General features: G+C 36.1%; 1 protein-coding gene across 1 annotated transcript in view; it reads right to left on the bottom strand.

The window, feature by feature from the left end:
* Window positions 1-656: 656 nt before the first annotated feature.
* Window positions 657-18,203, bottom strand: part of LOC114841041 (alpha-(1,3)-fucosyltransferase C-like) — a 37,778-nt gene continuing 20,231 nt past the window's right edge. The window contains exons 2-3 of the mRNA XM_015267910.2: window positions 1,590-1,878; window positions 657-1,205 (exon numbers count right to left, since the gene is read on the bottom strand). Of these exons, the coding sequence (XP_015123396.1) occupies window positions 848-1,205; window positions 1,590-1,878 (647 nt within the window). The 3' untranslated portion in view covers window positions 657-847. The remainder of the gene's footprint in view (window positions 1,206-1,589; window positions 1,879-18,203) is intronic.

Below are 18,203 nucleotides of genomic sequence, written 5' to 3'. Positions count from 1 at the left end.
TCTACTTTTTCAAATGGAATTTATCCCATGGGATTTCCATCAAAAGTTTTTTTTCTATGAGAAAAATGAATTTTCACAAGGGTAGTTTACCCTCCATATTTCACCCCCCGGAGACGGTTCTAATTCGCATTTTCATCATTCCTTGTGACCTTCATGATACACTGCGAACGAGTTGTTCAAAAAGCTTTATGTGTGCAATCGAAAAATGACCCCGACAGGTGGTCAACTTCAGAAAGCACTTTCACCCCCTAAAACCCAATATGGGCAGCTAAAAAAAATACGTGTCCCTTAGTTTTGGGTCCCCTATAACATATTTAAGTTTCATCGAAATCGGAGGGGGACACCTGCGTAGTGTTCCTTGTAAGTCAAATTGATCCCCGATTCGATTCAAAATGGATAGTTCATCCAAGTGGAATTGAATTCAATCGTAGGATCAACTTAAATTAAGCTGAACTTGATCAAAATCAAGTCACTATACCGGTTTGCATAGTTTTAAGTGAGATTCCATTCAGGCTGCCAGTCACGACATAAAATAAATCAATTTTCGGCATAATTCAGTTCCACTCATATCGAATCCATCCAGCGAATTCATTCACAAAACTTTTTTTCGGTATTTAAGATGGAATAAAAGGGTAAATATAAGCATGGTATTTTCATTCTTTTTACGAATTTTATTGCAAATACTGGATTTCAAATTTACCATCAAAGTACCTTTACAATAGAACAAATTGAAAAAAGCATCCTTAAATGTCCCGTCAATCTGACAGACTAATAGAAAAAATAGATGCAAAACTACCAGTGACATGTATCAGATTTCAATCAATAGGGAAAAAACAGATGGAAGACTTCAATCATTGTCGAACATAGTCGCTAATTTCGTTATGTATGGATAATTTTTCAATTTATCTTGCAACGGACATTTTCCCTTTAAATACCAATCTGACATTGAATCGTATACTTTATTTTCCATTGTTTCATGGAGGTATTTACAGAGATGACAAATTGTTACTTGGTTGGAAGGAATGATCTCATAAAATTTCTTCCATTTGAAGTACTTAGCGTATTCGGCTAAATTTTTTGTCAGTCTTATCAAAAATTGTGCTAGTTGCTTGGGAGAATGAAAGTCTAGTGTGTTAATATAGGAATTTGAAGGAGCTGATGAGTTGTAGTTTGCACCACCGTACACTACTGGAATGACGTAGTATCTGTGAAAAGAAAAAGTTGAAATTTTTTTATTGTGAAAACGGGATAAGATTGTGCCGGTCTCCTTATAACACCAGTTTTCCATCATTCATTTTATATAATGAATGTTATTATGGCGGAATCGCGTTCACTACAAGGCCATTAGAAATTCGGAAATTTATGAATTATCACGATCAAATAAGATAAGAAGCTCCTTATCTTAACCTTACTTATTCTCCAAAAAATTTGGTGATATCATCAAATAATCATAATTATATGGCGGGTGGAACAAAAACCGACAAACAGGACACGCACTGACGATCTATTTAAACTCATGCCATTTAAAAACTTTCCCCCCTGTGTCCCTTCGGCCTGAAAATATCGTTCAGCACAATAATAATAATTACTTGAGAGCATTGGAGAGTTTCTCAGTGACGTAATCCTGACAGAGGCTGTTCTCGAAGGATAAATAGAAGAAGTAGTTTGGCTCCACGAGCTTCCGAAAGCAGTCCTCACCCTTCGGACATTTAGTCTCGCTGCCACATCGACCGTAAACATCGACATCCACATGCTTCGAGAGTTCTTTCACATATTTCTCTCGGACACTGTCTGTGTCACAGTTACTTACAAACCATACCGCTGTCCTTTTTTTCGTCTCAATGATCTTCATAACTGGGTCCTTTGTATCGACGTTGTCTGTTCAAACAGAAAGATAAAAAAAAAAGAAAATGTTTTTGTTATGATTCATTTATTACTTAATAATTATAGGTAATTATAGCCGAAAGAGCTTTGGGCAAGCGGATTCTGTCCTAACACCACCGAACGTACTCTAGAAAATTGATAATTTCATAACGATAGAATTATCATAAATAATTCCTCTGCCAACTGAGGCTGCTAACGTTGATGTGTTGATTTAAGATTTTGGTATTCTAACATCCGATTCGTTTCTATGCTAAAGTCTCTGTAATATAAGTGGACCGACTCAGCATCTTCTGAAAAGATAGATTACTACCATGAAGTGCGGCCATGTCCCGGCAGCGCGCCCATGCGACCTTAGTATTTTATGTTTCTGTTCCTGTCTCTCCAGTGGAATTTCCGTTCGGGACACTTGAAGTTGGATCAGAAATGGATCTGTCTGTAGTCAGGTTCGACTGATCAGTTGAATCAGCTGATGAAAACTTATTCTGTATTTCTTCGGTCCGACAGCATGAAATCACTTTGATCACATTCCGATTTGGCCACCCTGATATCAATTTGAACATAGTGTCTTGAGATGATCTGATTAGATTCAAATTTGATTATCCTGTTGTCAATTTGAGCAGAACATCCTAAACTAAACACTATCATTATGGGATTTGATCACTCTGATCTCAATCCGAGCTGTCATCCACGGTCTCAACCGCTTTTACATAGGATCAGACGTTTTGAAGGTCAAACGCAGCAAGAATTAGGCGTCTTGAAGAAGTCTATCTAGAAATTGTTTATTTTTCGGCAACAGTGGAGGAATGATATTTGAAGATGATGCATACAAACGAATGTTTTATTGAGAATACGAGATTCATGACGCAATATTAGTGCAGTAGTCTAGTTAGGACATGGGTTTAGTAATCGTAGGATTCCGGGTTCGACACCAGTTATGGGCAGAATAGTTTGCGATAACAAAATCCGCCTTTTCTACTATAAATACTCTACAGGGTTACCAATAAGGTCATAAACGATCGTAAAAATAATTTTGGAAAATTCAATTATCATTTTTATTAACGATTATTAGTAATAAAACTGGACGAGTTCCTCCGGTCCGGATCGATGGGGCTTGATCAGGTTCGGATCCTTCAGGCCTGATCCAACGTCAGGGCAGACCTGATCAAATCCTGTTCTGGACCTGACGGGAATTTCCATTCAGGATTTTGAGCCTTTGGTCAGTTATTATCAATAAGTATAGGAACATTCATTACATATTTCAAAAAAAGAAGGGGTTCATTAATTTACCTGAATTAATGTGTTATGTCCAGAGAAGGATTTTAGCGTCAAATGGACATGTTTTAATTGTCACATTAAAATCAAAGCTAAAATTATTGAATTTGATAATTATTGGACGACGCAAAGTTTTATACTCTTACCTTTTTTTAAAATATGGGGGGAAAAGGGCTTGATTTAGGGATAGGGCTTGAGTTGAGACGAATTTCTAATCAAGAAATTTGGAGTTGTACTGGAGTCAAGTTTGGATTTAAATATATTTTGTATAACTATTCGGTTTACAAAAACATAAGTGTGATTTTACAGAAATCTATGTAGCTAAAATTCCTATCCCTGGAATGATCTGAAGGATTCAAATTTAGGTTTACACATTTTTGTTACTCACAATTCGGTCTGTTATTTATAAATTATTCGATGTGTTTGTAGATCCCTGGGTAAATCCGTAATTTCCTCATCAGCAATTAGTCGCGCTAAAGGCTATTATGGATACTTCCACGGAAACACTTGCTTCTACTCGTTGATATTTTAATGAATTTTTGGTAGTTGAATTTGAAGATTTTAAGAGTTTAGTTGAGACTGTCTACAACGCGTCACAATAAACGAATTCCTTATTTGTAATAAAAGTCACCACTCTCGATTAAAGAAATTTTATTCCCGGATAATTTCGATTGTTCGTAACTTACTATTACTTAAGTACTATCCCGCGTAATCGAAGGAAGGATTGAAAAACCGGACCGATTAAATGAACTATTTCCACCAGAATTGTTACTGCTCCGTCGCTGCTTCAAGACTGCTTAATTTTGGTTTTTCTGACATTTTTATATGAATTTTGGGGTCACTTGTCACATGGGCTCCAACGAGTCCATTTTTAATTGGTGGAAAATGTCGTATGACTTTTCCCACTTTTTTTATTTTTATGGGGAAGTAGTTCATTCGGGTTTTGGGGCTTCAATTAATCGGTTTTCAATCGTTCCTTCGCGTGTGAATCTGAGTATTGGGTAATTGGGGCATGCTAAGTGTGCCATTCCATCACTTTTGAACTCACTTCTGGTGTCTTTGGAATTTTTAATTGAGTCCAGGTGATGAAATGCACTCAGTTTAATTTACAATTGTGGATTTGGTTCTTAATTGCCTGAAATTATAATATAACTTATAATTATAATCTTACATAAAATTTATTCTAGTCTTAAATTCCTACTACAAAATTTTGGACATTATAAATGTAAAACAAAATTCTTATGAATCGTCAATTTGATGTTTTTAACCTTATGGTGGAGACATTATATGCATCCATTTTGTAGAATTTCGCACGATATCATTTAGGCGACACCGCCTGGTATGTTATACGATTCATGAACGCAGAGGCAAGGATTGCAGTTGAAAGTTAACGCCAGATCCATCAGGAGACATTCAATTTTAACCAGTGTGAACTTACGTTGTGGTCACACGCAAGAAGGAATAACGGAAACGAATTTGGAGGATTGGACTATATTTCCCCAACCTCACCACATGCTCGCGGCCATCCTCGAAGAAATCCTTGCTGCAAACGCCAGAGTGTTCACTTTTAGGGCCCCGTCAATGATAGAGTTGGAGCAGCGCTCAAGTGACGGAAAATGCGACTATAACAAGAGTCTGCTGTACAATAATTTTCTTCACAGGTTTTTGACATTTTACCCTGACTACTATGTTTTCTACACACGTTACCTTATTTCATTGTCTAATTAACATCGTCGATTTATAAATCGGCAACAAAAAAACTACGAATCTTTTCGAAACATAACTTTTGTCGGCACCATAAAATAAATTTTTTACAAAGTTCATCTTTTGCTAAATGTTTGAATAATTTTTTGATTGAATTGAATCATAGAAATTCCAATACTACAGGTATAAATCTGTTCAGAAAAGGATATATATGGATATATAAGGATAAATATATAAGGATAAATATGTAACACTTCGATATTGCGCTTTTAATGGAAGGGAGATTAAGCAATAGGATTGAGGTGATACATCACACTAGTGTCTCAGTAGAATGAGTGCCCAGACACATGATAGACTCTTTTGAGCTCAATAGTAATAATAATACCTATTCACTTACATGTGCAGATGATAGGATCATTTATGTGGCTGGAAATAATGGAAGGGAAATAGCTGATAAAGTAAATATCATTGTTAATAAAGCGAATGAGAAGTATTCCAGATGGAGCCTTAAAGTCAATCCCTCTAAAAGCGAAACAATGTTGTTTCGAAATACAGTCGATCAGTATTCTAGAAAAAAAAGCTAGCATCAAAGAACTTATTATAAACATTAGAAATCTAGATAATAATGAGGAAACAATAATCCCGAACAACGAAATTATGAAGTCTCTTGGGGTACTTCATCGACTATCTCATGAGGTGCTTAAATCATGCAGATATCCAGATAGAAAAAGCGAGAAAACGTTTCAAATCTCTTGGCTTTCTGTTCCACAATAAGCATATAAATAAGAGCTGGAGTAGTCTGTTATATGTTACTTATAAGGCCTTTATTAATATATGCTTCAGAAATTCTCTGGAACATGCGCGCCCACCAAATGGAACGTCTCAGAGTTTTTGAAAGGAATTGTCTGAGGACCTGTCTGTTTATGTACAGATCGGCCGACAATAATGTCTACCATCAGGTCAGTAACAAAAATCTATATGACAAAGCTAATATCCCTCGAATCGACAACTTTATTCTTCGTCTGGCGAGAAATTATTATAATAAATTGAAAAATATTGATATCAAAACCATCAACGCACTAGCTGAATTCCTAGAAAATGAGGCAATGGGTAGGGCTAGATGTGGTGACATAAAACCCCAATTTTTCACTATTTATGATAAGATCGGTTTGTTCCAAGATGAATGCAATAGACCGATTGTTTCTCATATTAGAAGACATAAAAAAACAAAATCATCCCAATTGAAAGTTTTGAAAATGCGATATTCAAGTACTCTTGAGAGATGAGAGTATTCATAGTAATTCATTTATCTAACTTTCTGAAGAGAAAAAATGATGGCTGTACGTCGGCATTCGAACCCCCGTCTCCAGTGACGCGCCTCTTGTGATCCAATGATTAGTACATTGACCACTCCCCCACAGTGCTATTCAATCATGAAATAATTTTCCTCAAATATGTGTCATGCGATTGAGTTTTCATGCAATGTAATCAAGAAATTTCATTCCGTACATAACCTAAAAAAATTATAATCGATTGGTCAGGAAAAAGTCGATGAGTCAATTGATACTGCAATTTTACGTTCAGTGAAATATTCACGGTGCGTGAAATAATAATTCCATTTTCCAGTGAATTTTGTTCGACCCGTACGATGAAAACTTTTCAAAGCCAGTGTATTAACCCACTGAAAGTGATTGATCACAGGAAAACTGGTGCACGTCCAGTCTCTGCCACCCTGATCAGTAAAATTCTGAGGTTAGATGGAAGCAAAATCTGTGATTCGTGTAGAAAGAAATTACAGAAAATGTCTGAAATTGATCTCGAGTTACTTAATAATGACCTAAGAAGTTCTGCAGTTGAAATTCCAGAGATAATAGACGTACAAGATGAATCAGATGATAGTGACACGATATTATACACCAGTGAGACAGAGAATGCCAACTGTGACGAAGCATTCACATGTCAATGGAAGAGCCAGCGAGTTCGGAAGATCAACCATCTCAATAATCGGAGCCTCACAACTTTTATCGAGTCAATCCACACTGTTTAGTGAACGCAGTAACATTAGTGATCAATCATATCGACCGACCTCTCCGAGAAAGCGAAAAATATCAGTCGAAATCGATATCGACCCACATATTTTAGATGGAGAAATTTTACTCACTTTAGGAGGTCTCTAAAGTGAGTAAACGTTGGGAGTAGAGAAATGGCTAATGAGACTTGGATACCATGGAGATATCTTGATGATTTTGGGAGGCTTGATGAGTTTATATGGGGCATCTTTTGGCTGGTGTTGCTGAGACAAGAGGGACACAGTGATATTCTAGGGATATTAGAATGACGATTGTCATGGGAAGTTTGGAGAAATGCAGAATCTACTAGGAGAATCAGAGTTTTTGGGATTATGGATCGACATATTTTGTTGGGGGGGGGGGAAGGGGTGGGGGTAACCGAGCTGTTGACTGGCGACGTGAATTGGCGGAGGTGGTTCCTCCGTGGTGGAGCGGCTTCAACGAGGGGACGGCCGTTTCATCATTGTCCACACTACAGCAGCGCCCGAGATACATTGGAACGAGCTGGGGTTAGCAACAGCTGTAGAATACTTGTGGTATCCTCTCTTAACTTGCCTGGACTGAAGACCCTGGAGGAATGGCGGAAAAAGGCCTATCTGGGGAAAATCTCCGTGGGATTTTTTACTTTCTTCTTCAACACTTTCAACGCATTTGGTGAACTCTGGACTTGGAAATTCTTACGGCATGGGGTACGGACGAGTACCGCAGGGAGATCTGGGTGTTTGTTGTTTTTCTAACCACAATTTGTTAAATTCTTGTACTTCTATGGATTCTACAACTGGTTTTTTAGTATTCAAGGGAAGGGAACAAAATGTAAAAGCCCGAGAGGGTATACATGTGGCAAAATAAATAAAATATAATGATTAATTGAATATAAAAATTGAATGAATCTAATTTAAATAATAATAATAATAACGATAGTATTTACTTATTTTAAAATAAGTATGCAACGTATGTTATACAAAAAAAAATCATTGCTGATTATCGTGGTCCTAACCATGACCTTCAGCATGCACGTTTATTTAAAACCTGATACTCTGCTATGATCATTATGGTCATCGATAAGTAATTATAAAATTACATCTTCTATACCCTATCATTCTGAAATGATATCAGTGCCTTTTTTTAAACAATTCTAGCAAACCAATTTCATCTTTCCTTTCGGCACAGTAGTTATCAAGTAAAAAACTAATATTCTTGACATGTGACAATGTGCAAATTTATTAAATAATAATTGCTATGTTTATTATTCAAACAGAGATTTATATCCTTATAATTGTTTAAACTCGAGGGCCACTAATTGTCCATTAGTTTATACAAAAATACTGTATATAAATTTTTTCTAGACTAATTTTTTATAAATGTAAATGGTGTAAATAATTCCTGCTGTACAAATAAAAAAAATGTTAATCAAAACAAAATGAGTGCCCAGGAGGTGTACCCGTAGAAGGTTAAATCAAGAGGAAACATTACGAATTCTAGAATATTGTTCGTATCGGGGGTTGGTATGAGGTATCAAAAATTTTCAGTCCAGGAAATGTTGGAGAGATTCTACTGTAATATAAATTCATCAATAACTTTATACATGCGCAGAGTACGATTTCACACATTTTCTCATAAAAACATTTGGTCTTTGCCCTGTTTTGTATTATTTCTTTTGCACTAATTTCTCAAGAAATTATAAAATTCGTCCCTCGCCACGTATCGTGGTACAATCGCCCATTCAATCTCATTTCTCACCTCGGAAGTCATTGACGGTGGAAATAGGGCTCATTAAACCCTGAACTAAGTCTCAAAAATGGTTAATCAGGGCTGAGGCCCACGCTGGAATCAGCCCTCATTCAGCCCCAAAATGGTAATTCGAATTGGAGCTTAATTTCTAAGGCTTGAACAAGGCGTTAGGCTAAGGCCGAATCTCAGCCTTGAATTACGAAACTTTCAAGGCTCAATCGTGCTCGATTTAACAACCTACATTATTATTTGGTGGTATTTGTTTGAATTGTTTTTAATAATTTCATTAGCCTTTTTATCAATTTGCAGAAACTTATGAAAAGGACTACACCAATGCCATTATAATATTATGGTTATATTTGTAATAATTATGTTTTTTTTTATATTTTCCACTACGTTGCATAATGAATGAAAAAATATCATTTTTTTTTAGAAATTGCGTTATTCAAATAATCGTAAAAAATCCCCTTTTAAGATACCATATTTTCTCATGCACGAAAATTTTGGTAAAAGATCAAAGAATAATCCTTGAAAATTTCGTCAATTTAAAAAATGTTTTTTTGTAACGAAGCCATTTTTATATTTATTTCACACCATTTCAATGTATTGTTTTTGAGCTCGGCTTAGCAACCGAATTTCGTACCGTGACACGTGTTGCCGATATATCGCTGTCCTTGTCGCAAGACATCCTCGCGACGATTCGTAATAATTCGGACATCTTCGATCGGATGATCTACTCACCGGTGAATCGGTGAAATATGAAAAAGAATGTAATTTAAAACATTTATAACAAATTAAAGTTTTAGACAATCAAAAAAAATTTGGTACGATTCTTATATAGCTGAAGGATATCATCACAAAAATTTTCAAACCGATTTGAGACCCAAAGGATCCCAATCTCATGGGTTCGCATAGAATAGCCCATAAGAATTCAATATTCAATTACTTAAAACAGAGACTTTTCAGGCTCAATATGAAAACGATAAACAGAAAATATATGTATATATTTTCATGATCTGTTTGATGGATAGTAAAATGAATGCTTAATTTTGTTTTTGCTTCCGAATGGAAGCATTGTATTCCTCCGAATTGAAGTTACCAGTTTTCTTTGTGAAGATGACTAATTTGGTGGTCAGGACTCCGAATCTGATGTTTTTAGACCCTGTCCGTATGCATGTATGTATGTGCGTGTGTATGTGTGTATGTGACAGATTCAGTTTTTTCACGATAACTTCAAAAATAATTATCTGAATGAATTGAATCTGGGCTAGAAATATGCGTTTTTATGTTATGCAGGCCGAGTTCGCAGATGGTGTCGATTGCGCTTTTAGTTTATGAATTATTCTCAAAAATTTAACCCAAGGTTGGTCCAATGTTGGCGCAAGTTTGGCGCAATGTCTACACAAGGTTGGCGCAAGATTGGCACAAGGTTGGCGCAAGGTAGGCCCTTATGGGGGTCTTATGGGAGTTTTATGGGAAACATACGGGGATGTATGGGGGCCATATGGGGGTCTTATGGGGGTTTATAAGGGTCATATGAGGGGGGCTTCCGGGGGGGGTGGCTAGGGAGGACTTCTAGGGGTTGCTAAGAGGATTTCTAGGGGGGGATTGCTATGGGGGGTTGCTAGGGGGGTTGCTATGGGTAGCGTCCCCTGATCTTTCAGCGACGCCTGAATATGAAGGTCTTATGAGCGTATTATGGGGGTCATAGTGGTGATCAGGATGATAAGCGTAATGAGAGTCATATGGGGACGTATATCATCAGTTAATGGCAAAGTGCAATGAAAATGCGATATCCATTCGGAAGCATATTGCTAATTCATTAGCAAAAAAAGGCACCATAATTGACACAATTGAAAGCAATTGCCCACTTGTTTTGAAGTATAATGAACGTTCTAAATGTTAGGCGAATTGGATGAAAACTCTCGTGCAAGGTCGATTTTAAAGGAAAAACGTGAGAAACAGCATTTTTCGTTCATGTATGGGACAAAAGCGATAAGTTAATTGATAAACTTTTCAACATATGCCATCCTATATTAAAAATTGCTTAATGGGTCCCTAGCTCTACCCAAGCCTTTGTACCTCATCGACGTCTCCCTTCAAGTTCTTCATTGCTTTCCATAATAAAACAAAATCTCACGAAAAAAAAAATTGAATTGAGTATAAACTATACTTGATTTAAATATATTATTCTTATTTCCAGTATATTTTATACTCAATTGGGAGACGGTTATTCCAATTCGGAAATGATTGTTTTGTATCAGGCCGCGTTATAGCAAGCCCTCTTAAATGTAATATAAGGATCAGACACTAAGCGTCAGAATATAAGGATAAAAAAGTGGAGCTTAAAAAATGAGGGTCAGAATATTAGGGTCAAATAACACAGAGGAAAAAAGTATATTAGCTTTAGAAAGAAGTTTCAAAATTTTAGAAACGGTGGTTTCTAACCTTCAGTTTTCTAATATCTAGAAATTTTTTTCTAAGTTCTAGGAAAAAATCGTTCAAAATTAATGATCAATATTGGGATTAATTTTAAACAAAAAAATACGTGATTTAAGAAAAAAATATTTTCTAAAAATTAGAAAATTTCTGTAATTTTTTATGAGGATTTTGCAAAGATGAGAAGGAGGGGGGCAGGTTTGTGAATTGAGAATTCACAACCAAAAATATTGAGTTGGTGAGTTTTTCAAAAATATCTCCGAAACTAATGGAAATAGCGAATTTTTCCTGCAAATTTGTGGTGGAAGGGGGGGGGGATTTTCGTAGATTTTCGAAACTCCAATTCTTAAACTTTATCCTTGGTGGGATCATAAAAACGAATTTGGGGATTGTTTTTAAAAACAAATAATTTCTAAAACTAATGCTGACTTTTTCATCATTGTAGAAAATTTTCAGATCGAAGTAAGTAAGTGTAATGTAAGTGCCCCATATATAGGGACGGGTGCCCAAATATCGGGAATTTCAGATATGTAGATGGGGATTTTGCAAAGAGGAGGAATGGAATTTAGCGAATTTTTTCTTAAAAATTTGGTGTGGCAAGAGGGGAGGGTGTGCATATCTCCGAAACTAAGCGGAAAATTCCCCGAGGGGAGGAGGGTTGCAAATCGAGAATTTAATAAAACTTCTCCCCCCCCCCTCAAATTTTCAGTCAAAATTCGCTATCTACCTTAGTTCCGAACATATTTTTCAAAAACTCACACGCTCAATTTTTTTGTTTGTGAATTCTCAATGTACCCCCCCCCCCTTCCAACCAAATGGAAGATTTGCAATCTCTCTCAGTTTTGGAGATAATTTGGAAAGACTCACCGACTCAATTTTTTTGGTTATAAATTCTCAATGCACAACCCCTCCTCCCCCTCTTGGCAAAGTCACCCCTCAAAAATGACAGAAATTTTTTAGATTTTAGAAAATGTTTTTTCTAAAACTAAGTATATTTTGATTTAAAATTAATCCCTATTTTGATCATTAATTGCAAACAATTTTTTTTAATCAGAAAAAAGTTTCTAGATTTGAGAAAACTGCAAGTTAGAAACCACGGTTTCTAAAATTTTAGAAACTTTGTTGTAAAGTTAATCCACTTTTTCTCTGTGTTTAATCCTAATACTCTGACCCTCATTTTTTAACCTCCACGTTTCGACCCTTATATTCTACCAGTTAGTATTTAACCCCCATATTACACTCAAGAGGGCTTGCTATAACCGAGCCTGATACAAAACAATCGTCTCCGCATTGAAATACCCATCCTCTAATTGAGTATAAAATATATTGGAATGAAGAACAATATACTTGAATCAAATATGTAATATACTTGATTCGCGTAGATTTTATACTCGATTTAAGTATTTTTTTTTTCGTCCTCATTTCATTTCAACACAGCTTAAATCAACCAATAATGATAATACGATTATTGTAGAACTGTCGTTTCATTCACTGAATCAAGTCGTCTTGAATTGTTGAGACCCAGAAAAGTAACAATAACACTGCAGTTCTATCGAAACAGCACGTGTAATAGCAGTTATATGGCATTTGAAATCACCAGAACAGATATCAGTACTTCCTGTAGCAATCGTGTAAATTTCATTCCTAATAGAAACCAACATCTCAGTTACGGAAGTGACAGATAGTGTCTCAATCTAAGACCGAATATTCCATGAATAATGTTAGCTGAATTCATCAATGTCATTTCGTCATGTTAGAATTTTATGTCCTGAGTTGAGTGTCAAGACCATTAGCTAATAATTTAGGTAAGAGTGAATTGAATTTGCTCATGCTCATCAAATCGCCGATCACGAAATTCTTAATTCCATATCATTATTCAATCATCCATTTCTTCAAAATATTTTCTGTCGACAAGGAAACCAGATGTTAACATCTGCTAATTCTGATATCAGCATTTCCTTGCAGTTTTCTGGACGACTACCACATTCACAGTAGATAGGCAAGAGGGGTTCTAGGTTCGTGACCTCACGAGCCGTTGTCCTCATGCGACGCATAGTGAGTGGCGGGTGGAGCGGAGAGGGGAGGGAGAAGGAGTGGGAGTATGCGTTTGCTGATGCCGTCACCTTATTATATTTTTTCCTTGGGAAGGGGTGGGTTGACTCGTCGAATTTCGGATTCTGTGGAGATATTTCATTTTTCAGGGTGTAGGGGGAAGACAACCAATCTGAAGACCGCAGGCTGCAATCTGAGGATTGTTCGCTAAAGATTGAATGACCATATGGAAAAAATTTGCACAATAATTGTTGGGATCATCTGGGTAAATAATAACGCGTTCAAAATCTCATTAGGATTGCATTTTATTGAAAACCATTTTTTCTTAGTACGAATCGATCTACATGAGTGATAGTGTAATCAAATTTGTTCAATTTGAGATTCATTTTTTCTTATCACTCACCGCACCATATTTACCCGGTTGCACTTCAGAACGATAGGATGTAGAACCATCCAGTGTTTTCGATTTAGCAAATTCTTTTTGCAACTTTGCTGGTTGCTGTTGTTGCTGCTGCAACCAGCTGCTACTGTTCCTAGAGTATGATGATTTAGCACAATATTTTTTCATGACGATGTATCTTGGTTGATTTCAGTTCACTGAGTGGCTAGAAATCATTCTGGATTTCCTTATTGTAAAATTTTTCAAGGGATTGCACCAAGTGTGATTATTCTTTGAAGAATCATCGGTGATGACCGATTACTAAGAGCTTAAGACTTATTATTACTAAACATGATGCAATGAATCATTGAAAACATTAAATTATGGTGGGGAGAAGATGTATAAAAGAAGAAAAACCACTCCTGTTATGCTCAGTTTTGTTCTCACGGCTAGAACTCGATACTCAATCTCATTCATTGGTGGTAAAAGATTTCGTTTTCAACAGAGTGTATCATCACGACAAGTATTGAGATACCGTTTAAATCTTTTACTAGAAAATATTATTGAAATTACTCAAAAGATTGAAGAAAAAAGTAATTCAGTCATTCTCTGTATATCATTTCAAAATATAAAGATAAGTGAGTGACTGAAAAAAAAAATAGTGAAAGAAATCAGAGTTTCACTTCGACAATGGAAGATTTACGAACGGACGAGGTGGAATATCTCCTAACCCTACCACAATTCGCTTATAACTATGATGACATAGTAGTGAAGCATTTTGGGGCTACTCCATTAGCGAAGTCATGGATGTTTCTGACTGATTTGCTTGCTATTTATGGAAAGTTTGAAGAGGAACCGGAGCTAGAGGAAGAAGACGCTGCAATCAACGATTTTTGGAGAGATGTCGTCTGTCATGAGGCTACAATGAAACGTTTTGGTTGCAATCCATCTGATGAATCATGGAAATTTCTTCAGGATTTCCATAGTTTAACAGAGAATTTTGAGGCTATAAAATGTCGGCGAATTAAGGAGTAGAAGGAGAATGAAGAACTTGAGAAGGAAGTCCAAAACAGTCCAATGATATCTTCACCACCATCCACATCAACTGATGATTGTTATGGTCTCAATTATCATCGTTCTGCCAAACGCGCGAGAATCGATGAGGATGATGACACTGAAGCCAACGACGATGATGATCATTCATTTCGGAATTCAATCAAGAGCATAAAAGAATATGGAAATAACATACTTCTTTCCTGTCAACACTTGAATGAAGATTTTGGAAAAATGATGGCTGATGAGCGGCATCGGAAAAGCGGAAGCAAATATGATGGATATGAAGGGAATTTTCCAAGTATCGAGCCACTTATACAACTAGTTCATGATCTGCATGATGTCCTTGAAGATTTCCGCAAATCTCTGAATTTCAAACAGCAAGAAATGAAAGCCTTATATGAAAAAGAATGTCATTAGGATTAATAAATAAAATATACACATGTTTCATTCCATTACGTTTTTTTTTAAATTTAGAATGACTCATGAAATTTACAACCATATACCATTATACAAGTTTCTTAATACCACCACTCAAAGGATGATATTCAACAATTCGATCATGAATAATTAGACAGTAAGCTGCTGTTTCAGTAGGGAAATTTCTCCCTGACTCAAATTTGAAACGTACATCAACGGGGCCAGATTTCAATGACTCATTCTGTTGAGAACAGTCGATAACAACGAGTGAAGCATACTTTAAAAAATCGGATTTGTTTAACAAAGGTTCTGCTTGTTTACCATAGTAAGAGGACTGGAAATGTGCGTACATATCGTAAAGTACAGCATACTGGTTGCTACTAAACTCCAGATTCAAATTTCCATAAGAATAGCTCTGTGAATTGAGAAATAGTTTGATATCACGAATGCTACAATGATCAAATTGACTCGCATTTGTCCAGTCCAGTTTGAAATCCCAGAATAACGAACCGAGGTTTCTCCATTTATGTAGATGTTTTCACGACCCACACATGCTGGGAAGTAGCAGATAACAACGGATATTCGTATAATTCCCATGTGCGAAAACTCATGTGAATGGGTGCATCTTTAGCAATATAGTTCAAAAGCTGGATTTTACGTTGATCTGCGACTCTGATGTATGGAATGATCCACTCGATTTTCTGGAACGTATTCTTGGATGTTTCTGCAGTTTGACCAGCTGCTGGGACAGTTTGAATAATAGCATTCGTGTCTATATTTGTCCGTATGAGTATTAATTCATGTTTAGCATTGACGATTATTTGTCGATAATCTTCAGCGAAACCTAACAGTAAGTTCAGTGGCACGGAGATATCAAAGTAACCATCATCGTTCGTTAATGTTATTTGATCATTATTTTCAGGTAACCAACCTGCGTTTTCCAATACAGATATCTGATTAGGATTCTGAGAGATGTAATTTTTCATGAGCGTGGTGATAGCGACGTTTTTACTCCAATCAATCTCGATAGCGTTCAACTCATAACGTATTTCCTCAAATAAATGACATATAGCGCCATTAACCAGCTTCGTATGAGTAACTGGCGTACTACCATCATTTTTAGTTAGTCTTCCATGTATATTAGGCAGGCTCAAAAAACATTTGGTCCGAATTTCAATTGGCAAGTTTATAGAAACGAGAGCTCATTAGTTCAAATGACTGTGTGATTTTTTTCCGATTTTTAGCAACATTTCTAGTGCTTCCGCAAACGATTTGAAAATATACAAAAATATCTGACCCACTGGCAGTTCGTCATTATGGACGTTAGTGAAAAGTCAAATGATTTTATGGCGATCCCTTGTCAGGTAGCAAGAGTGTCGACCCAGTGTGATGTATAAGTGGGCATGTTCTAGGAAATATCTAAAGGTCCTGCCATTATGCTCACTAGTCACAAAATCGTCAATGTTAAGTAAACAACTGAAAACTTTTTTCTTTTACTTTATGTATTTTGAAACGATAATTTCAGATATCTTGATTTCCTTAACTTCGGCTGATCTAAACAGAATTCATCAATAATGTTCTGTAATTACCGCATTGAATAACGTCATATTTATTCATATAAAAAAAAAGTTGGGACGGGAGATATCCTCTCATCTATGTTGAAGAAAATAATTTAGACATTATTCTTTCAATTTTCTTCCCTTATCAATTGAAATGACTTTCTAGACTACTGAAATGATTAAATCATTAACAAATTTTTCATGCATGCTCTGTCTCGATTAAAGTCAAATTTCAATATAGTGAGAATTAGGCACTGTTCTTTTCCAAGAATCTATAAAGATAGTGCTACAACAATTCAATAGATAATATTTCGATGACATCGGATTGCAGCATCACAACCCGAATGAAATTAATATTTCAATATTCTTAAAAATTTAAATTAGTAACAGATAATTCCGATAATACGATTTGTGAGGCTCTTTTGTGCCTTCAGGGACCTTCTAAGAATGTAAAAATTCTGGGATTTTACGAGGAGTCATTCAGTTTGACGGTCAGGGGCGAGTATTGAGCAAATTTCATAATTTCTCCATTAATTTATGATTGGACAAGCCGAAAATTTTGGGGGTGGAGTTTTTGCCCACTTTATATTCCTTTTACTGGAATACCTATGAATTTTGGGTCTCTCCTCAATCCCTCCTGAATACAGAAAGTCATTTGCCGATGCACTACCAAACCAATCACATCGAAATAATTGCTACGTTGATTTTTTTCTCTTCTGTAAAGATTAACAACAAAAAACGTACGAAAATGCCAGAAACGCGACAAGACATTGACATCACTTTCGTCGGTAGTGCAACACCGGAAATTTGTGGAAACCGTTTGCCTTCCAATAGACAGGTTTTACAGTGTTTTTTCTATCACACGAGACATGTAACACCGAAGCTTACTGCCCGTGAAGCTAAGTGTATTGTGCGGAAGTGTGGAATCCCAATCGTGCAAGAGTCCTATGCTATTACGAAAGTGGATAATCTAGTGAATTAGTATAGAAATATTCAAAGGTACAGCGATTGTCGAAAGGAGAAATATTTAGTAGCGCAAGTGAAAGAGATCGAGTTCCAACATATGCTAGACAAATTATTTGATATCGCTCACCAAAAGCAAGTGAATGCCATGAAAAATGAAATAGTGAACACTCTGCTGAGATTGCATCGAGAAGGTGGAAAAAATGGACTACTGGATGCAATTATTGATACAGGCACATGGGTCACTCCGGACACGGACGAAGAAGAAAAGCCTATCGAGCCCATAGAAGAAAGTAGGTTTAAAAAAATGTTATATTCAATTTTTTTACGGAAATTCATTACAATGCGATTCCACCCAAACAGTTAGAGGTAGAGGAAAAAGTTGTCATAAAATATTCGTCTATGGTTCGAAGTATAAATTTTGGATAATGTGACGTTTCTTTATTACGGTTTGATGTATGGATGAACTTCCGTAGATGACATTCTGCATTCTAAGTGGTGCATCTATCAAAAAAATGAGGGAAATACACCTTCAATCCTGTTTTTTGCGACTATCAACGAAATGGTTACAGCTATTCCAATTTTCTTGAAGAAATGTCTTTCGTAGGTCTAGCTCAGCTCTAAAAATCTTGTTTTGAAAGTTTTATTCTGACTTGCGTCGTTCTCGAATAAATTGAA

The sequence above is a fragment of the Diachasma alloeum genome, unplaced genomic scaffold, assembly GCF_001412515.2.
Source record: "Diachasma alloeum isolate Michigan unplaced genomic scaffold, Dall2.0 Dall_scaffold_01013, whole genome shotgun sequence".
Lineage (NCBI taxonomy): Eukaryota > Metazoa > Arthropoda > Insecta > Hymenoptera > Braconidae > Diachasma > Diachasma alloeum.
Note: the sequence above shows the minus strand (reverse complement) of the source record. Positions and strands in the feature narration are given on the sequence as shown.